At 39.0% G+C, this 22673-nt stretch overlaps 2 protein-coding genes across 2 annotated transcripts; one reads left to right on the top strand and one right to left on the bottom strand.

Annotated features, from left to right (window-relative positions):
- The first annotated feature begins 18552 nt into the window (after positions 1 to 18552).
- On the top strand, positions 18553 to 20390 carry LOC726963 (meiotic recombination protein W68). The gene is made up of 4 exons (XM_026443703.1): positions 18553 to 18659; positions 18747 to 19187; positions 19280 to 19711; positions 20049 to 20390. Exons 1-4 carry the CDS (start codon positions 18553 to 18555, stop codon positions 20347 to 20349), a joined length of 1281 nt encoding a protein of 426 aa, XP_026299488.1. The 3' UTR covers positions 20350 to 20390.
- On the bottom strand, positions 20199 to 21120 carry LOC113219070 (probable crossover junction endonuclease mus81). The gene is made up of 3 exons (XM_026443639.1): positions 20906 to 21120; positions 20401 to 20824; positions 20199 to 20317 (listed from the first exon to the last, which is right to left on the bottom strand). Exons 1-2 carry the CDS (start codon positions 21040 to 21042, stop codon positions 20575 to 20577), a joined length of 387 nt encoding a protein of 128 aa, XP_026299424.1. The 5' UTR covers positions 21043 to 21120; the 3' UTR covers positions 20199 to 20317; positions 20401 to 20574.
- Positions 21121 to 22673: the final 1553 nt, after the last annotated feature.

Here is a 22673-nt window from a genome sequence, read left to right on the forward strand (position 1 = left end):
TCGAGACTCTTCATTTGTTTCGATTTTACGGTCCCGAGACTTTTATCGGCTCGCGAGGCCTGCCATTGACAAGGTGGGCAGGTGGTAGGCCCCGTGTGGTAGTCTATTTGCGTTGTCTGCCGCGCGGCCGTTTGTAAGTCCACGCTTATGTTAACGTCTCCGCGCTTGTATGTAAAGCCCGTTCGTGTGCCCGTTTGTGTATTTGAAACACGTCGGTAGGGTGGCGATGCGGGCTCATTACTGGCACGAGCCAAAGCGCGCGCGACCGTTCGCCAACCTATCGCCACCGTCCACGACGTGCAATCGTCGTTTCGTGTATACCGTTCTCGATCGGCCGAGATCGTATCGATATCTGTCCACCACGTCTCTCTCGAATTCGAACATTCTCTAAGAGAGCCTTCTTCTTCTCCAACTCGGATCGTTTCCGCTCGCGCAAGATTTTTCAATGATCCTTTTTTTCTTTCTTTCTTTACAAACATTGAAATTAATCAATTTCAACGAAATTGAAAGAATTAAGTCGTCGAAGGTGTGACTCTTTTTTTTTCTTTCACGATATAGAGATGATTATGATGAATCAAAGGATCGAATGTTTATTAATCGTTGGAAATTGAAATATTAATTGATGGTGCAACGATATCGAGATGTATGATAAATTGTTTAAAAAGATTCTTCGATATCGTTGTTTCATTTTTGAAGATGCGAGCAGAAAAGCTTGGTAATTGAGCGGTATGCATCAGGTTAAGTAGGTGAGAATCTCGAAGGAGTTTCGTAGAATATTGTCTTGCAAACGTGATCTACTGTGCATTATAACGTGATATCGGTGCTCAAGATGAGTGAACGAGTTGTTTACAAATACATCCCCGCCGATAAATTATCGATCATTTCCTTTTTCTTAGAGAATACTTAACTGCTTCGTGTTTACGAGTTACGGTTGACAATGTGTTAAAAGCGATATTCCAATACTCGTGTCCTTAACCGCACGAGACTTGGCTCCATTTTATTGCACCTTCCACTTCGTGGAAGAGCAATAAAGCGATACGCTTGAAATTTCATTTTTCAAACTCTAAAAATCTATTCGTCTCGATTTCGAAAAAAAGAGCTCGTATTGGGAAGGAAAATCGAAACTCTCGCGAATTAGATGTGGGTTAGGGATCCCAAGGTCGCTCCTTCCCCTCCCCCCGTTCTTGATGCTCCTTTTCCTCTCTTTGCCCGTTTCGTCCACCGTCGTTCCATGCTCGCTTCGCGGGCTCCTTTTGCACGTTCGTCGAGAGGCCGCGTGCGTACCACGTCCCGACGCATGCGTTGCGGTCGCGTGCCGCAACCCCCTCTCCTTCTCTTCGATGGCTTCTTCGTCAAAATGTCTTCCAATATTTTTTTTCCAAAACGGGAATTATTAATATTCCTCGAATTTTCTCGAAATAAAGAGTGGGGGCACGAGTCGAATATTCTGAAGAATAATAATATTTTCTGGAAGAGGAGAAATTTTGACAAACGAGCTTTCCCGAATGGAATATAAAAGGGTTGGAGAGAGGAGGATAATTCAAAGTTCGTGAAGGATGAACATCGACGGCTGTCCAACAATATGGATCAAACGAGCATTGTAATGTATATTCGCCACGGTGGAAGGCGAAAGATAGGAGGTTGGTTCTCTCTATCTGATCGAGTATGCCTGCAGGGGGTGGGCACGAAACTCTTTGGCAGCGCTCAATCGCAACCCCTTAAAAAAAATAAATAACGCGTAATCGCCGGCTCGATCTCGACGCGGTGCAACATCTTCAACATCTGCCCATATCTGCTCCACCTAGGGAACCTATCACCTCTCGAAAGTGGTAATTCTTGCCACATAGTCTTGGTTAATCCGTTCGATCTCCTTCGTTTATTTTAACATCTTTTCTCGAATCTTCTTAAAAAAACGATTCCATTGATTCCACTGTTAATAGACCAGTCCCAGAGAAATGGCTATATCCACGTCGTTTTCCCTCGTCATAACCTCCAAGTGATCCAAGTGAATCGATCAAAGGAAAAGAGAAGACCCCGAATAATCGATCTTTACGCACGCACGACCACCGAGGAATCTCGGATTATGGGGGGAGAAGACCGACTCGAAAGGAAAGCTAGCGTTCGTGAGACGAGGAGGAGACGAAGAACGACTGGTCCACGTGGGAGTCCCGTGGAGACATTTACACACACAGAGAGAAAGAGAGAAAGGTTGAGATTGCGATAAATCAAAGGTGCAAGGTGGAAATTCTCATGGTGCCATTGGAAGAAAAAGAGAGGGGAGGGGGGAGAATGCGAGAATGCGAGCAAAAGAAAAGGGCACGCTCTGTTGTGACTCCGGATGATAATTTGTCCGCCTATTCGGACAGTTTGCGAGTCTCGGGAAATTCTTCTTCTCCCCCTGCACGTGTGCGCGCGCGCGCGTTTCCTTCTCGTCGCGTCTCTTGCGCGCCAATCGAGGATAATAATCGTCCCATCTGTTCCATCCTGCATTTTTCCTTCCTCCTCGAGCTTTTCTTTCTTTTTTTCCTTCTTCTTTTTCTGCTTCTTTGGAGAGAGGGGGAGGCACAGGTGCGCGCTTCTTAAAGCCTTTCGAATTCATGACTCGCAAAAACTCGATTGGAATTGTTCCAACCGATCCCCCGTTTCTTCTTTCGCTCGAATCTTCTCGCGCTTGTGTATTATTACTTATTCCGTGCTCTACAGTTTCATCCACTTTCGCCTTATTCCCTTTGTCGATCTCCTCTTCTCCTCACCTGCCTCGATCGATCGATCGTTGGGTCTCGAGACGGATATATAATGATAAAATAATAGAAATTTTTCCACAATGGATATATTTCCATAATTTCTCGTTAAAATACTATTATAACGGATAAGGATGTAATAATAATAATAATAATAAGAGAGTATACCCCCGCGTCACGAGATCACTCGAATCGTTATTCCGCACTTTTTAACGCAATTACTCAACGCCAGGTGAATCCTGACTGGTGGAAGAAAAAAAAAGAAAAGAAAAATCCCTTCGCAGTCTGTTGCGAGGAGAGGTGCGCGCGCGCACTTATGCACGAGAGACTTCCTCGCGACTAGAAAAATGTCGCAGCTGCAAAAGCTTTTTACGACTGAACAAGGATAGAGAAGCTTACCCGCGACCGTTAACCCCCGAGCACTGGAAAGGAGTAACTCGCCTCGAATTGATTATCCGCCACGCAAAGTAACGATCGTTTCGATCAATTATTTCCCATCTTGTTTCGATAATCAATTTTACCAATCCTCGTATATTGATTGCTTGAAAAAAAAATCGACTCCTCTCACGCTCTCTTTTCTCCTCTATTCCTCTATAAGATCGATTAATCGACGAAACGCCACGTTTCTTTCAGAATTCACCACTCGTCTCTATCTCAGAGATAGAGATCCAAGATTAATGTGGGATCCCGACGAAAATGTTAAACTCCCCCTCCTCTTCCTATTTTACGAACACGCTCGTATGATGGATCGCTAATATGGGCTCTCCGGAGCGCGCACGCGGAGGCGACCCTCTCATTGTTCCACCCCCACGTCCGATATAAAAAAAAAAAAAAAAAAAAAAGAAAAAAGTGGAAGAATAAGGTGTCCGTAAGGATCGCATGGCTCGCGGATTCCCAGGCGATTACATCTGTACTATAAGAGTTGAGCCGGTGCCACGGAACGACGGTCGTCCCCCATTGTCATTTCCCCTCGTATCGAGTCGCAAGTCGTGGTCCCTCGATTCCCTTTATCGAGAAATATACCTATCTCCCCCCCCCCCCCTGGAGGAGAAGAAAAAGTCAATGGTCCTCCAATGCGGAGGAACGAAAGGTAGCCGAAGAAGAAGGAATCCGGCTTGAATGAAGACCTCAAAGTTTCGAGGTTGGGATTCTGGTGGAGAGGGGAGGAAGGGAAGGCAGGTAGCCCTTTTTCGACGGTAGGTGGGCCACGACCGCACTCACGAAACCGGCTACAAAACGTTTTATTTACGTGGTTCGAGGGGGCCCTCTTCTAGTAGGGTCTTCTTCTTCTTATTCTTATTCTTCTTCGTCTGTCTCTTTTCACGCGTTCTAATTCTGTTTTCTCACACCTTTTTTTTCCTTTTCTTTCTTTCTTTCGTTCTTTCTTCTCCTCCTCTTCTCGAACCAGTTTTCTGAACCGGAGGAGCACAGAGGAGGTGTCTCGTTGCAAGGTGCGATTTCGGGACGACTTTCGCGACAAGTGCTACTGTTGTATCGTGTGGCCCAGATTCGAGGAACGAGGGGACAGTGGTTGCAGGTTGATGATTTGTTGGGACGAGTTTCGAAAGTTTCTCACAGTTCAGGGGTTATGTTGCTGTTATTAGTTTCCACGAACGGAAAAGGAAATCGTTAATTGCATCGCCTCGTTAAATAATAGATCTCTATCTGAGTAGATTCGAAGATTCGTCGAAAATTAACAACCGTGTCACAATCTCGAATCTCGTGGAATCTCTGTGTTCGATACGCACGTTTTTTCCACGTTTTCGAAAGTAAGAGGAGATAATGATAAAAAAACGAGACGATTGCGAATAACGTTTACGTTTCAGATCCTCGTTTCGAGATACAATTTTATTAAGATTTAATTGATATTTACCGCGCATAATCACCTCATTCTTGCCTCGCCATCTCGGAACACACGTTAATACCGCTAACTTTCGATACGCGGTAAAAATAGTCAAGGATGTCATAAAAACCACGTGTACTTGGCGAAGGTTAACCAGCGAGTATTTAAACGATCCTGTTGCTTTTATTTCGTCGTTCGCGCTTTTTTTTCGACTTCTTTTCCACTCTCGTTATCCCCCTCTTGTCTTTTCTGTATCGCGTTACATCCGCGCGACCAAAAGGCGTCGTTAATGAATTCGACAAATTCGACGTTAAAGGAAGCAGGACAGATACCGTGAACGGTTTAAAAAATTAAAAAAAAAGGGGGAGGAAAGAAGAAGAAGAAATTTACACTTTTCTTCGGGGACACATTTAGATCCAGCTGTTCCATTGTCCGAATTAAATTGTCAGTTTAACATCCACCTGGTCCCGTTTCGATGGCCAGAGATTATTATTCGTAATTCAATCTCGACGAGATGTTTTCAGATCTCAACGGCACTTGTTATCTTCGCGCAGATGGATCTCTGAAAAGTTCGAAGTGGAAATACGTCTTGTAGAGAAGAAAAAAAGAAAAGAAACGATGAGAAATGAGAATCTCGTCCCGTGGAAGGGAAAAACACTTACGATTATCTCCGCGATGCGCGAGATAAATGCTCTCGGACGGAGCCAAGGACGCGTGCACGTGTCCTTCTTCTCTTGTAATTTATCGATGGATCCTTTACAACGGAACAATGCGTGTACTTGTGTGCGCGTTTCCATCGTAAAAATCGTGACTCGTGCTGGAAAACGATACTCTCTTACACTCTCCATCTTTTTCTCTTCCTTTTTTTCCCTCCTTTTTCCCATTAGCCTTGCGACTACAGTGGCTAACAGCTGTTCAACACGGTGCGGAATACCACGTTGCCACGATACATTTATCAGTGGTTACCACGAGAAATTGGAAATTGAAGTTGTAAATTGCGTGTCAAAGAGATTGAAGGCCGACGACTTTTTCGAAACTTTTCGAGATATATATCTCTCTTCCCAATTTTTCGTCTCTCATTTTCCCCCAAGAATCCGTTAATTACGATCTTGCTCTTGTATTATCCCTCCCTTAAATTCCCACGACCAACAGCTACCAAATCCTAACCTAACCTCTGTTAATTGCCATCACGACGTTCGGGAAAAATAAACCTTTCGTCCTCGAAACTCGACAAAAGCGACCCTCGACTTTCTATTTCGTTATTCATGCCGGAAATCCCTAAAAGGATTTTCATTACTCGGGAAAAGGATTTTCTCCAGGGTGGGCAGAGGAGGAGAGACTTTTTGGCGCGTTGGAATCCATTGTTGCGGTTGCGTAGCCACGGTTGCATTTACGGCGCACAATAACGCGTGTTCCGCATCGCGTATTCACGCGTGTCCTTCCCTTCCTTCCCCCCCCGTCGCAGGGAACGGGGGAGGCGCGTGCCTCCTCGTCCAGGTGATGGGAGACTGGCTGTCTGCCGCTCGTTTTCCATGCCGCCGTTTTCCTTTCCGATTCTCCTCCTCTGCCGTCTCTTCTCTTCTCTTCCTTCTCTTCTCCCGCGCACCCACCTCGAACATATGTCCGTTGATGAACAATGAGCAGCCCCAGAGAAGAGAACGGCTCTCGAAAAACCAACAAACAGAAAGGATCGCGCCTCCGCGATTCGACAGACACTCGTCCAATTGATTTATATTGTGCCGCAGGATTCGTTTCGAGTTTGGGACGAGGATGGGAAGGGGAAACTTTGGACCGTTGGAATTAACGTATGGAGTTAAATTGGAGGGGAAATGATTTAGTTTAAGCGATTAGGAATCGATCGATTGGTCGCGAAGATGCTTTCGTTATCATGCAACATCTTCGTCGTTTCGAGTCGACGAGTTTATCGGGACGTTCGCCTCTTCTTATCGAGCCACCGTTCCGATTCTCAGGGTCGGCCAATAAGCGATTAATCCCCTCTTAAGCCCCTCGATAAAGACCGCCCTTAAGAGTCAAGGGTGTTCCCACTTAATTATCGCAATCACCCCCGAATTTCTTTGTCCTCTCTAATCTCTCTCTCTCTCTCCTCATAATCAAACGCGAAGATACGGATTGGAAAGAAGAATCTTTCGAAATCTTTCCCTCGTATCTTCGAAGGAAACAGCCCTTGGGATTTTTCGCACTATCGAATTGAAACCCCTCAACGTTTTCGAGAAACAACTCAAATTTTTATCAAATTCGTATATCTTTAATATCTTCGATGGTCAAACTTCGTTTCCTCATTCGAAAAACAACTCTCAAATTCATGTCTCTTTAATATCTTCGATGGTCAAACTTCGTTTCCTTGTTCCTCATTCGAAAAACAACTCTCAAATTCATATCTCTTTAATATCTTCGATATTTTTGGTGAAAATTGATCAAACTTCGTTTCCTTGTTCCTCATTCGAAGAACAACTCTCAAATATTTATCAAATTCATATTGTTTGGTTAAATCTCGTTCCTCATTCGAAAAACAACTCTTAAATTCATATCTTTTTAATATCTTCGATATTTTTAATGAAAAACTTTTGATCAAACTTCATTTTCTCATTCGAAGAACAACTCTCAAATATTTATCAAATTCATATCTCTTTAATATTTTCGATATTTTTTGTGAAAAACTTTTGGTCAAATTTCGTTCTTCATTCGAAAAACAACTCTTAAGTTCATATCTCTTTAATATCTTCGATATTTTTGGTGAAAATTGATCAAACTTCGTTTTCTTGTTCTTCATTCTCAAATATTTATCAAATTCATATCTTTTGATCAAACTTCGTTTCTCATTCGAAAAACAACTCTTAAATTCATATCTCTTCAATATCTTCGATATTTTTGGTGAAAATTAAAATCAAACTTCGTTTCCTCGTTCCTCATTAGAAAAAAAATTCTCAAATTCATATTTCTTTAATATCTTCGATATTTTTGGTGAAAATTAAAATCAAACTTCGTTTCCTCCTCAAAAATTTCTCGATTATTTATAAGATTGGGGAGGGGGTAGCATAAGGGCGATCGATCGATGTTATTAGTCGAATTCGTTCTCGACGCGAGACGAGAAAGTAAAAATTATGGTGGGCAGGAATGATCGCGCGAGAAGCGATCCGCGGGGTGAAAGGTCGTCCGTGGATGGATCGGAAGGCGCCGATGCGATCCGTTGCTGGGCGTGGAACGAGCGGAAAGAAGAATGGAGGGGGTGAGGGAGGGGGAGGAGAGGAAGGAGTACGCGAGAGGAATCGCGCGTCTCCTCTCGGAGGATGCCATCTGCCTCGCCTCGAGGAATCGCGAAAAATTCGCGGAAAAAATCAAGCAGCTGCAAACCGTCACGTGACACGCGTCCAACGATTTTTTCTTAAAGTCAGCTTCCATCCTTATCGACTGGACAATAGCGGAGGAAAAAGGAACGGCGTATGTCCTTGAATTTTCGAAACTTGTAACTCAACTTCTCGTTTCTGGCCTCTTTTTACGCGTGATTTGATTCCTTTTTTCTTTTTTTTTTTTTTTTTTGAAATTCGAAAATATTCGCGTTGCCTTCCCGTTCGTTTCTTTCTATTTTGAATTCTACGAGAAAGTATTTTTTTTATTTCTCGCTCTTCTTTTTTTTCGCGATTTTAATTCTTGGTAAATTTTTAGGAGAAAAGATGAGACGAGTTTTAGAGCGAATGTAAGAATCGGACTAGATTTTTATTACTTTATTTGTTTAATTGCACGTTTGTTGCCGATCACCTCGGAATAAGTTTTATTTTATGCGAAAACTTGATACAGCTTTTATGACGACGACGACATAACTCGGCCGAAATCATCAATGTGGAGAAACGAGAGCTGAATAAAAACAGTTTACAGCTTCTGTGAACGGTGAGGAGAAGGCCGTAGGAGCTGGTAATTTTTATCGAATAATTTATGAAGCGGCGATGGTCAATTGCAAAGTCTTAGTAGCGGTATCAGAAAATCAGCAGACAAATTTCATTTAACGACCATTATTGGGAAATCACGTTCCCGGTAAAAAAAAAAAAAAAAAAAGTAAAAAATTATTAGCTATGTAAATAATCGTAATCGTTATCACGGATACGGATGTTAAAATCGAACGTTTAAATTAAAAATTTCGACGCATTTTGCACTCCCGATATTCTAATAAAATATAAATAATGAAACACATGCTTGCGTGTGTTGTTGATGTGTTAAAAAAAAAAAAAAAAGGCGAGTAAAAAATTTTTTTTTGCCACCGTGTATGAGAAATATCGGGAACTAAGTTGAGATTTGCACAATTCAGTGACAAGTGATCGTGTCATCGTAAATAATTCACGAAGATATTTTATAAAAGCGTCGCTTTATCGGCGGTGATCGTCGCCGACGAATCGAACAATTTGTAAGCATTGCAACATATGCAGACGACTACAACCAAGGCCTTCCATTTTACCATTTCCGCTACTGTTTCTCAGATTTCTCCACCGGATTTTTATCGAAATATCTTCGATTTCGACTCACGAGCCTTTATTCGCAGATTTATGACACTCACCGATCCGCGAGAAATCGATCATCTTAATGATGTCCAAATTCTTCAATTTTATCATTCGATCAAATTTTCCGTACAATTAATCCTCGACTTCTACAATTACACATTGAAACATATAAGGATAAAATTAAAGAAAAAGTTTCTTCAATTCAGATTTACTTTACAATTTCTTTCAAAAATATTCCACTTAACAAGATTACATTTTCATCTCGAAAACATTCTCCGCCAAGAAAATCGAAATATAAAAAATTTCTACTCCAATTCTCATTTTCTTCCCTTTCACGAATATCCATCTGAAAGAATAAAAATCGAAATGGAAAGGGAGAACAATTTTTCTCGACTCATCTGATCTAATCCCTCTATCATCACGAAGAAATTCGGTGATGTCAAATCACGGCGTGAGAGATCTCTGTTCCCCCGCATCCCCTGCAAAAAGCCGCTTGTTTTACAAGGGAGCTCGGGTGAGGCGAGAACGACCTTCCTTCCACCGGCGATCAGAAGCGTGTCGGGGAAATAACAGGTTGCCGGTTTCCATTTAATTGGCAACCGATCGTACCAGTCGGTCTGGTATAACTGACCTACACTTAAGGAAACCGGGCACGCCCTCGTCTCCCCCCCTCTCCTCTCCTCTCCTTCTCGCGTTCCTTTAAAACCGGACCACCGATCCTCTCCCGGGATGGGCCCGAAAGTGTCGACCGATCAAGGCGACAATCCTTCCGCCGATCTTTATTATTAACGAATCTGCCTCGAGCCTCGAGTGTCAACGAACCTTTCTTACTCTCCTTCTTTGCCATTCGTACCATTTTTCGTACCTTTCTTCAGGTTTCTTCAATTTTCTCCCTCCTTTTTGCACCTCCTCTTTTTCCTTCTTCTTCTTCCTTTTTCCTTTTTCTTCGTCGAGATCCTTGAGAAAATATTTGACGCCGCAATGCTCGTTGAACGGATGCCGGGTCTTGCACCCGGGTTCCAGAGATGAGGATAGAGAAAGAAAGAGAGGGAGGGAGGTAAAGAGAGGTGGGCTGTTATTAAGGATTGTTGGACTTAAAGGGAGCCGCAGACTGGTCGTTAAGTGATTATGCCCCGAAAGATGAACCAAATTGCCGTGAATTATTCGTGTAACCAAGTATCCCCAGGTTTATCGGGTGCGAACGTTCCGTCCAGGGATTCATTGAACGATATCCACGATATTGCTTCTTATCCTTCTTCTCTCGGAAATTCTATTTTATTTTCTTCGCGTTAAGGGAGAATTTGGACGTTTTTCGGGGTGATAGAGTTTCCCAGGGCCGATGTCAAGTGCCCTTTCTTTCTTAACGTTACAATAACCTCGCTCGATCCCTCCCCTCGAAAAATTGGCGCTCGAGCACCCGTGTTAAGTGCACTTTGGATTTTTCTCTAAACCACGTATACCGGCTGCGCGTCGAAAAAATTAGGGAATTTTGGGAGAGAAAGAGAGTGAAAAAGTCTAGTTTCGTTATCTTCTCTTATTCTTTCATCATTTTATAATCCATTTAATTCAATCAAGTCAAGTTATATCTGTTTCTATTATTTTCATTCGTACTTCAATCCGTGCGAGAGATTTTTAAATTCTTTAGTCGAAGAAAGAATTATCGTTACTTTCAAAACTCGAATGGACTCGATATTCCGAAGAGAGATTTTTTTCTTCCAAGAGCTGCCGCCCTTTCGCCTCGTGTACGTTACGCAACCCCTGCGTCTTCGACAACAACCCCCACTGTTTGGACAAATTCGATGCTATCTGCTTTTTTCTTCTTCTTCTTTACAGCAGCAGTGCTCGAAGCAGTGCTCTCGAGGTGACGCGCAGATTCGATCTTTCCGCGTCAGTGAACTATGACTTACTAGCTTTTTCCACAAAAGATGGGCCGGCCATTTGTCGATCTATTTTCTCCGATGTTTGACCGAGTTTTTTCAACGCTTGAAAAAAAAACGTTCCCTTCCCTGCGGTTTTCCCCAACCCCGGAAGTCAGGAGGAACTCGGAAGTCAATCGTATCACGATAAAATTTCTTCGATGTAATTATCATGAAAGAGAAATAGCAGGGGAAACTATTTCCTCCATTCTGTATTCTGTAAAAAGTTTAATCCTCTTTCCAAAATCTACTCCCCCTCTCCCTATTTCTCCTTCTCTCTCCTCTCGTCTCTTCGAATTTGAATAACTCGCAATCGTCACACGTCTCTCGTCGTCCACGCGAATGCAGACGTCAGATTTGACAAATCGGCTTCGAAATCGAACAGGTACCGCGCCATTCTCCCCCTCCATCCCCGATCAGGTTAGAAATATATTCGAATACGCGGCCTTCTTTCCCGATCAATGAAACCGAAGGGATTACCTCGGCTTACATCGCCGATTATTCCCGTTTAAGGGGGGAGAAAAATAACCTTGGATTCGTGTTACACTTTCGCGGACCCTCCACCCTTCCTCCCTTTTCCTCCCCTTTTGGAATTCTTGGAGCGAAAATTTTCTATAATAATAACGACAGACGAAATTCTAAAAATGCGATTCATGGTATTTTCCATACCATACGATACCACCATAATCCTACGAAGGAGAAGAAGGAATCCAGAAAGGAGGATTATCATTTCGAATAATTTCGTGTAACTCCCCCTCCTCTCGTTCTATTCCACACACGTGAAGATTATAGGCCGATTTATTTCTTTTTTTTTCCTTTCGTAGAGGTTTACGAAAACGGTGGCAAACTCCAACCGATATTTTTGAGGAGGAGGCGCGGTCGGTATATATACGGGCCTATTTGAGAGTCTCGAGAGCTTATATATTCTCAGGGGTGTTTCTCTCGTGCGTACTCTCTTTGCGCACAATGTAACACTATCCCCCTTCCTTGTGGAGTGTCTTTAATGCGAGACCGAGTTCTCGTATTATTATTTTGTCATGAATAATCCCTTTATCCCCGGCGAGGGAAGGAGGGCCCTCCTCGAGATGTCTCTGCACTTCTGCTTGCCGTGCTTCTCCTCGCCGGTGGACAGTTTTGCCGATCGAGTGCCGATTCCGTGCCGCCCCGGGCGACCGCAATGTATGCAATCATGGTGGATGGAAATTGGATCCGTGAGGAGGCGAAATTCGGATTTAACGCGATAAATTGTGGATTACATCTGTGATAGCTTGAGAGGAGAATGGAAAGGAATTGAAAAATATCTCTTCACTTGTCTTTGTTTAATTTTCGACAACCGATAATTTCGTATACAATATTTTCGATGCAACATTGGAAGGAGAAACTTAATATGTTGTTCCTCTTTCGAGGATGGACGGTTCTAAAATCACGGCTACTTGGGATACGTTACCGAATGGTTCTTTTTTTTTTGAGATGCATAAATTTGATGTTGAAGGGGAGGAGGGGGAGAAACGACGTTGTAGTCGAGGGGCAGTTTCTCGATGACCCTAAAATGTTTTGGCACGCGTCGCAAACGTCCGTGGCGGCTCGTTAGCATTCATTGTCCCTTCGGGTGGTTGCAACGGTGGAACGTGGAAATTTATGTCGCATCTGGGGATAGTTAAATAGATACGCGATTAGAAGTTAAATACGTTTTTCATATTAATTTCGATTGATGAGAAAGAAAAATATCTTTGGAATTTTATTTCTTTTACTCTTATCGATTTAAATTAAAAAAATCGAACGATTCGGATAATTTCTCGTTGAAAAGAATTTCTTCGTGAAACTCGATAAACCTGGAACGAACGCGTTGCGACCGAGCGCCGAATTTCGTTACAATCGAGCGTTTTGCAAGTACCGGCCACTGTTTTGTGCAGCACAATGAGATCCTGAAGTGTCTTTAGTGCACTCGGTAGCGCGGCGTTCAATGGTCGCTGCTCAACAAATGCGCAGCGGGGTGTCCGACTCGAGATTCGCTACTCGATACGAGAGTCGTGCCCCGACCGGGAAAATCGTTGTCGACCGTTCCGTAAGCCGAGCCGCACGCCGCGGACCAATACTTGTCCGCCCGTGGGACAACTTAATATGTTTATTGCTGTGAGAATGTTACGTTCGGATAGGTGGTAGATTTTTATCCGGCCCTGGCTGCCTTCTAAACTCGCGTTCGAACAAACTGGAGCCGATCGATTTTGAATCTTTATTCGAATTGGAGCCGCCTCTTGACTCCTTTTCGCTTCCACATTTGCGGATAAATGTTTCCGCTCTTTTCTCTCGTCTAGCTGCAAGTTGAAAGGTGATTGGACTATTTCTGGGCGGTTAAGGATGGTGGTTTTTTCTCAAGGATTTCTTTTTTAATGGAAACACGGATGGGAAAGTTATTATTTGAAATTGTATTCGTGTAGAGGAAAGAATGTTTGACTTGGTTTATTCAGATTAAATATTTAATTCTTAATACGATAGTACGAGCTTTGAATACTTTACGAATGTATTTGTGTTATTAGAATTAGTTTTTGGTATGGTAATGTCGATAAGGAAGTTTGAGATAGACGAGTAAGATTATTCCTTGTGCCATCTGTGAAGGAAAAAATTATTAATATCGGCGCATTCTCGTATATCGCGGAAGATATATGTACGTATTCTTATACGTATTTTATAAAATAAAAAAAATATCAAGAAAGATACGATTTTCGAGTGAAAAATCTGAGATATAAGATAGAATGAATAAGAGAATTTTTATAAATACGACTAAGGATACTAGATGATAGATTGAGAGAGACAGAGAAAGAATAAAACATTAGCGCCATCTTCAGAGTGTCATATACAAAACGTAAGACAAAGAGAATAAATGCCAAGAAAAAGACAGCAATAAGAATTGACATTCAGCACCATCTCTTAAAGACACAGAGTACTCTTTTAAAATTATGATAAAGTAGATTTAGAATTAACAACTAGTGCCATCTTTTGAGCAACCTATTTTTAAAAATACTCAAGAGATGGCGAAAAAATTCAATTCTTAATCTACTTTATCCTATTTTTAAAAAATATCTTTGATTATCAAGAGATGGAACAACCAGTCAATTCTTAAATTTTTTGACCTCTTTCTACTTACGCTCTATATATATAACACTTCGTTATATTATAATATTTACGATATTTTATATACAATTTTGTATCTTTATATTTCAATACATATCCTTTTCAACACAAACTTTATTTTATGTTGCAGATTCTGTAATTCAAATATTCCAATTTGAAGAGGTATCTACGTAAAATGTAAGTAAAACACAAATATCTATATTAAATTTAATTAGAATTAAGTAAAATGATGAAAAAAAATTTAGATAAAAAAAAAGGTCCAAAAAGGTAAGTATGGAAAATAATTAAACAGGTAAGTAAAAGGTAAGTAAATAAGTAAGTAACTACAATTCCATAAAATTTTTATATATCACTTCTTAGATTATATTTTCCTAAAATCTTTATAAAATATGGCAAAAATTTTCGATTTTTGATTAGGAGAATATGATACGTAAAGAGGTGGCAGGCAAAATTTTCCGCGGAATTCAAATTCTCAAAGATTTTGGCTAAAATTTCGACATTTGATTAGGAGAATATGATACGCGAAGAGGTGGCAGGCAAAATTTTTCGCGGAATTCAAGTTCTTCAAGATTTTGGCTAAAATCCCGACTTTTGATTAGGAGAATATGATACGTGAAGAGGTGGCAGGCAAAATTTTTCACGGAATTCAGGTTCTTAGAAATTTTGGCTAAAATTTCGACTTTTGATTAGGAGAATATGATACGTGAAGAGGTGGCAGGCGGAATTTTTCGCAGATTTCAGGTTCCTAGAAATTTTCGCTAAAATTTCGACTTTTGATTAGGAGGATATGATACCTGAAGAGGTGGCAGGCGAAATTTTTCGCTGAATTCGGGTTCCTAGAAATTTTGGCTAAAATTACGACTTTTGATTAGGAGAATATGATACGTGAAGAGGTGGCAGGCAAAATTTTTCGCGGAATTCAGGTTCTTAAAGATTTTGGCTAAAATTTCGACTTTTGATTAGGAGAATATGATATGTGAAGAGGTGGCAGGCAAAATTTTTCGCGGAATTCAGGTTCTTAAAGATTTTGGCTAAAATTTCGACTTTTGATTAGGAGAACATGATACGTGAAGAGGTGGCAGGCGGAATTTTTCGCGGAATTCAAGTTCTTAAAGATTTTGGCTAAAATTTCGACTTTTGATTAGGAGAATATGATACGTGAAGACGTGGCAGGCAAAATTTTTCGCGGAATTCAGGTTCTTAAAGATTTTGACTAAAATTTCGACTTTTGATTAGGAGAATATGATACGTGAAGAGGTGGCAGGCGAAATTTTTCGCGAAATTCAGATTCCTAGAAATTTTGACTAAAATTTCGACTTTTGATTAGGAGGATATGATACCTGAAGAGGTGGCAGGCGAAATTTTTCGCTGAATTCGGGTTCCTAGAAATTTTGGCTAAAATTTCGACTTTTGATTAGGAGAATATGATACGTGAAGAGGTGGCAGGCGAAATTTTTCACGGAATTCAGGATCCTAGAAATTTTCGCTAAAATTTCGACTTTTGATTAGGAGAACATGATACGTGAAGAGGTGGCAGGCGGAATTTTTCGCGGAATTCAAGTTCTTAAAGATTTTGGCTAAAATTTCGACTTTTGATTAGGAGAATATGATACGTGAAGAGGTGGCAGGCAAAATTTTTCTTAAAATCCAATTTTTTTAAGATTTTGGCTAAAATTTCGACTTTTGATTAGGAGAACATGATACGTGAAGAGGTGGCAGGCAAAATTTTTCGCGGAATTCAGGTTCTTAAAGATTTTGGCTAAAATTTCGACTTTTGATTAGGAGAACATGATACGTGAAGAGGTGGCAGGCGGAATTTTTCGCAGATTTCAGGTTCTTAAAGATTTTGGCTAAAATTTAGATTATTGATTAGGAGAATATGATACATGAAGAGGTGGCAGGCAAAATTTTACGCGGAATTCAGGTTCTTAGAAATTTTGGCTAAAATTTCGACTTTTGATTAGGAGAATATGATACGTGAAGAGGTGGCAGGCGAAATTTTTCACGGAATTCAGGTTCTTAGAAATTTTGGCTAAAATTTCGACTTTTGATTAGGAGAACATGATACGTGAAGAGGTGGCAGGCGGAATTTTTCGCGGAATTCAAGTTCTTAAAGATTTTGGCTAAAATTTCGACTTTTGATTAGGAGAATATGATATGTGAAGAGGTGGCAGGCAAAATTTTTCTCGGTATTCAAATTCTCAATGATTTTGGCTAAAATTTCGACTTTTGATTAGGAGAATATAATGCGTGAAGAGGTGGCAGGCAAAATTTTTCTTAAACTCCAATTTCTTTAAGATTCTGACTAAAATTTCGACTTTTGATTAGGAGAATATGATACGTGAAGAAGTGGCAGGCGAAATTTTTCACGGAATTCAGGTTCCTAGAAATTTTCGCTAAAATTTCGACTTTTGATTAGGAGAACATGATACGTGAAGAGGTGGCAGGCGGAATTTTTCGCGGAATTCAAGTTCTTAAAGATTTTGGCTAAAATTTCGACTTTTGATTAGGAGAATATGATACGTGAAGAGGTGGCAGGCAAAATTTTTCTTAAAATCCAATTTTTTTAAGATTTTGGCTAAAATTTCGACTTTTGATTAGGAGAACATGATACGTGAAGGGGTGGCAGGCAAAATTTTTCGCGGAATTCAGGTTCTTAAAGATTTTGGCTAAAATTTCGACTTTTGATTAGGAGAATATGATACGTGAAGAGGTGGCAGGCAAAATTTTTCGCGGAATTCAGGTTCTTAAAGATTTTGGCTAAAATTTCGACTTTTGATTAGGAGAACATGATACGTGAAGAGGTGGCAGGCGGAATTTTTCGCAGATTTCTGGTTCTTAAAGATTTTGGCTAAAATTTAGATTATTGATTAGGAGAATATGATACATGAAGAGGTGGCAGGCAAAATTTTACGCGGAATTCAGGTTCTTAGAAATTTTGGCTAAAATTTCGACTTTTGATTAGGAGAATATGATATGTGAAGAGGTGGCAGGCGAAATTTTTCACGGAATTCAGGTTCCTAGAAATTTTCGCTAAAATTTCGACTTTTGATTAGGAGAACATGATACGTGAAGAGGTGGCAGGCGGAATTTTTCGCGGAATTCAAGTTCTTAAAGATTTTGGCTAAAATTTCGACTTTTGATTAGGAGAATATGATACGTGAAGAGGTGGCAGGCAAAATTTTTCTTAAAATCCAATTTTTTTAAGATTTTGGCTAAAATTTCGACTTTTGATTAGGAGAATATGATATGTGAAGAGGTGGCAGGCAAAATTTTTCGCGGAATTCAAATTCTCAATGATTTTGGCTCAAATTTCGATTTTTGATTAGGAGAATATAATATGTGAAGAAGTGGCATTCTATGATTCTGACTAAAATTTTCGACTTTTTATTGTATGGTTTTATATAAATTTATATAAATACTTACCTTTTATACTTACCTTATATACTTACCTTTTATACTTACCTTTTGCTGCTTCTATTTATGATATTAATCTTTTTTTTTTTTTTTTTTTTTTTTTTTTACTGTTTCCTTAATTCTACGTATACTTACCTTTTATACTTACCTTCTGTTTGTATTTTTCTGTTACTTCTAAATATTTAGAAGTAACAAGATGGACTTTTAACTTTATCAACTGCAACATTTCAGTTGGTTTTGTTAATATGAAAAAATGTTTTAAATAATAATTAAATAATTTCAAGAGATCTATATTCTGATGTCACGAATTTTTTTTTGTAAATGAATACCTAAAGAGTAAGCGAAAGTCAACGTTATTTTTATAAATAGAATCAAATATTTGTTAATACATTATTCGATGCAATTTAATATTCTCTATATAAAACTACTAGACCACTTATAGCAAAAAGTTTTTAATATTTTAATATTTAAGAAATATTTGATTATTTTTGATTATTGACTATCAAAACTAATGATTTTTTCCTATAAGTGATCTAATAGTTTTTTTATAGAAATTAATACATTGCATTTATCAATGTATCAAGAAATATATAATCCTATTTAAAAAAATAAAGTAGACTTTTATATTATCTCTACGTATTCACTTATGGAAAAATTAATAAAATTAGAATGTATCCTTCTGAAAGTTATTCAACTTTTATCTAAAATATTTTTTAATATTATCAAAACCAAGCGAAATATTCCACGTGTTAAAGTTAGGTGGCCACTCTGAAAAATATACGTACACTATAAAATATATATACGACATAAAAATACAGAAATAAATGTAAAATATACTTACGACGCATCTATCCCCTCATATGGATGTTCCATTTTATAGATGAGCAACGATTACAATTATCTTCTTTTCAAAAAGTATTCAAACTCTCCGCATATTTTTATCGATAACAAAATATAGCGTTAAATTACTTATTGCAGACAAAGTGTCAAAAATGAATCGAAACATGAGAATGAAAGTATCCTCTGACATTATCGATCAATTAGAGAACGTTGAGGAAAAGAAAATCGATTTACCTGTGATAAATAACACAGAATTAAGGTGAAAGAATGAACTCTCTTAATAGATATATTTCAATTAATCATGAATCTTTTTTAGAATTAAAAAAGTATTTACATTATCTAATAGGAAGCAATTAATAGCACGTATCGAAGATGTAACTTTAACCGTGATCGAACAGATATCCTCGGGTCGTCTACCGCAAATTTCATACTCCCTGCCACGAAATTACGCTCGAACAGACGTTGAGATGATCGAGAACGACCCCGAATCACAATTTCACGAGGAAAAACCTGAACGAAACGTCGAAGAAACCGAAGGGAACGGGACGAGAAGAGTGACGCAAGATTTTGCTAGCAAAAGGGGCAAAGACAAGTTTGCTTTAATGATGACTGTGATGGCCACGGCGCATCGTTTGCTAATTACGAACACAACTCTCACGAGACGGTCCCTTTATTACGACCTGAAAAACGAGAACACCTCGAATTTAGTCCCGGAGCAAAGATGCTTGGACCAAGCGGTACATCACGTTGCTAATTTGCTTAATTGCGCGCCATGGGATCTCAGTGAGTCTCTTCTCTTCTCTTTCAAAAAAATTCAATTTCGAATTATTTCATCCTATATTTTTTTCTAAATCGTACAATTTTATAATTGCATAAAAGATATTGGGGAAAAATTCTCATTCTCTTCTATTCGTGTCTATATTTCTCTTTGAAAATTCTATCTGATCGCTTAGATTTATTGCCAACTTCGAAGGGATTGGTGGCAGGCGAATTGACCCTTACACTGGCCGACAATCGAGTTATCGATTGCACCGTTCCAGGGGGTGCATTGATCCCTCACCTAGTCTCAAACGTAATTTCCGCTCGAAGCAGGGCAAGATTGGTGTTGATCGTTGAGAAGGATTCCGTCTTTCAAAAATTATTAGAAGACGATTGCACCTCCTCTTTGAATTGTATCCTGGTCACGGGGAAAGGATACCCGGACGTTGCCACTAGAATGCTTGTCAAGCTGTTGTCCGAGAAATTGGAACTTCCGGTTTATATAATCGTCGACGCGGATCCTTTCGGCATCGACATCATGTGCGTTTACCGGTAAATTCATCAAACAATATTTCTATAATAAATATTACAACGATATTCTTCTAAATAAATGATACTTTAATAATCGTTCTCAAAAAAGAAAAAAAAATGGGGAAAAAAATAAAAACTCACTCGTAGATATAAATTAATACTTTTATTAAGAAAAATTAAATTAAAGAGGGCGTGTATCATAAATATCACGTGTATTCATAAATATTTATAAAGTTATATATGTACAATTGTTAAAAAAAAGTAAAAATTTTTAATAAAAAGAAAACGACGTTAAGAAGAAATATTAAAATTGTTTACGAATGTATGAATATCCAGAAAATTTCCTTTTGCAAATTAGTTTCGGCTCGGCAGCGTTATCCAGAGAGAGGGAAAGTTTGGCCTGTTCAAACGTGCGTTGGCTTGGAGTACATCCGTCGGAATTGCTCGCTTTGGGCGTCAACACAGCTCCTCTCACGGAATTCGATTTGTCGAAATTGACGGCCCTCGAAGGTAGGCCTTACACGACTGCGGCGTTCCTCGGAGAACTCGGAGTGATGCGAAAGTTGGGAAAGGCGGAGATAGAGAACGTATCTTCCTCGAGAAAATTTCTTGTCTCTACTTATCTGCCTTGTAAGATCAAAGGAAACGATTACGTTTAATATCGAAGAATAATTTATAATTTATATAATTTATATATTTATTATACTTACATTTAATTGTATCCATTTTGTGGAAGAATAATATATCATTATCCATGACAGTTTGATGATTTTCGAGTGGAAAAGAAAATGGAAATACTTTGTAAGAAAATATTTCTTCGATTATTGCAAGGAATTTTCAATTTTGTTGTATTGTATCTGTAAGAAATTTTGTTCGTTAATCTGTTAACTCAATAAAAATAATTTTAATAACGATATTACCTCGATATTTGAAGATGATTGAACTTTTTCATCGACTGGTAACTCGTTGATCTCTTCCAAATTTATTAACTCGGGAATTTTTCGAAAGGAGCCTAAATAAATTATACTGCTGTCCGATGATTGTTTCGAAAGTACCACAGTTTGACTCGACACCACTTTCGAGCCAATGTTTTGCACGCTCTTCGACCTGGTCGCGTAGAAATGCTCGCTTATTCTTAAAAATATCAAATATGATGAAATATATCGAACGAATAATGATATCAATTTTTTTAAAAATTATTCTTTAATATTTTACTTGTGCTTTGGAAGATGGGAATGAATCTCTCGTTTATTATTATTATTATTATTATTACTATTATTATTATTATTACTACGTCGCGTATTTATCAATTTTCTCGAACGTTTCTTTCTACGATGTCGTCGTAAAGACATAATTTTCGATCGCGAGGGATACAACTCGTTTCGCGAGTTTTCGTGAAAAATATTTTAATGATTTTCTTTTCAACACGTCAACGTCATTTGGAGAAACAAAAAGAAGAAATTAATTGGCGTTGTCCATTGATGATCGATTCAAAGTTTTTTATGTTTAAATCGAAAGGAACAAAAGAGAACGACAAGAGAGGGACTTCAGGTAATGTAACAGTTTATTGAAAACACTTTTTGTTCGCCCGTCAGGGGCGAGTCTCGCTGATATTAAAAAACGCAGAGTCTTAGTAACATGATTATCTCGTGGGTGTTTACGTGGAATTATTAACGATATCCGCGAAATCGGCGTTCTTGAAAAAAATGAGGAAACTTTCTATAAAATATTCTATTATTATTATTATTATTATTATTATTAATGAAAAAGATTAATCTTTCTAACACGTTGAACGATTTTTCCCCTGTTTAAAAACTTATGATTTTCAAAATTTCTCAAATTTCTCAACATTAAAACTTTGGAAAAATAAAATTAACTTAATTCGACCGTTCAAACGTGTGTAATCATATCGATAATTCGCGTATATGGAAACCATCTATGTTTTGTAGAAACGATCGATACTTAGGCCGATTTCGTGGATGTTCGGTCTCCAGGTCCGTGCGAATATCGTAAAAAACCGTGTGGAAACACAATCCGCGTGCCCTCGTCTCCCACGAGAAACATATCGAGAACGCACTTCTCTTAATCTCGAACGATTAATTAAACGCTCGCTTGATGATCCGAGCGGATATTATATAAAAAACAATTGTCCGATCGCGTCGGCCACACTCGCGGAGCACGATCGAATTCAACGAGTCGTTGGCCAGATATCTCGACTCAACGCTTCCGAGTGTACTGATCGATTGTACCGTATCTCTCTGATCATTCAGACGTAGTTTCGAGATGCTGTCCGCATCGAGGAGTCTGATAATACGATAATATAACGTGGTTGAGTAAAGGCTAAGGGCTAACCGGGTCCGAGGTCGTCGAACAATGCGAACATCGATACGTTTGATTACCTCCTTTCACGTATGCATTTCACGTGTATATCGAGTATATCGGAAGATTATTTGAGAGCGAGCCAATTTTAACGATCGATTTTATCGATCGAGGTAAAATAACCTTTACGGTTTATTCGATACCGTAAAAGTTTCTTTAAATTTGATTTTTTGATCAACACGATATTTTATTCGTAATTCATACGAATATTTTATATAAGAATTCGTATGGATTTGAAAATGTTCGTTAAAGATGCAACAATTCGAGTGGTATTAATGATACAATTATATATGAAAAGGATAACTTGATATTCGAGTATCGATCCAAGAGTTAAAAATATAGGTTAGGTGAAAAGTTGCACAGTCGGTATTGTCGTAAACGAGAGTTCCAAGATATATACGCAGCGAAGGAAATTAAGCGAATACAATAATATCGTTTCAATGGTATTTTTCTTAATCCACGTTAAATTCGTATTTAATCGCGTTTTCTGATATATATATTATATTCCGTACGAGGAATGCTTTTTAAAAAACGATCGCACAATGAAACATTGAGAAGTGTACAAGGAAGAGGTCGTATTTTCGACGAAACTAGCTATGATACA

This window comes from Apis mellifera, linkage group LG11, assembly GCF_003254395.2.
Source record: "Apis mellifera strain DH4 linkage group LG11, Amel_HAv3.1, whole genome shotgun sequence".
Classification (NCBI taxonomy): Eukaryota; Metazoa; Arthropoda; class Insecta; order Hymenoptera; family Apidae; genus Apis; species Apis mellifera.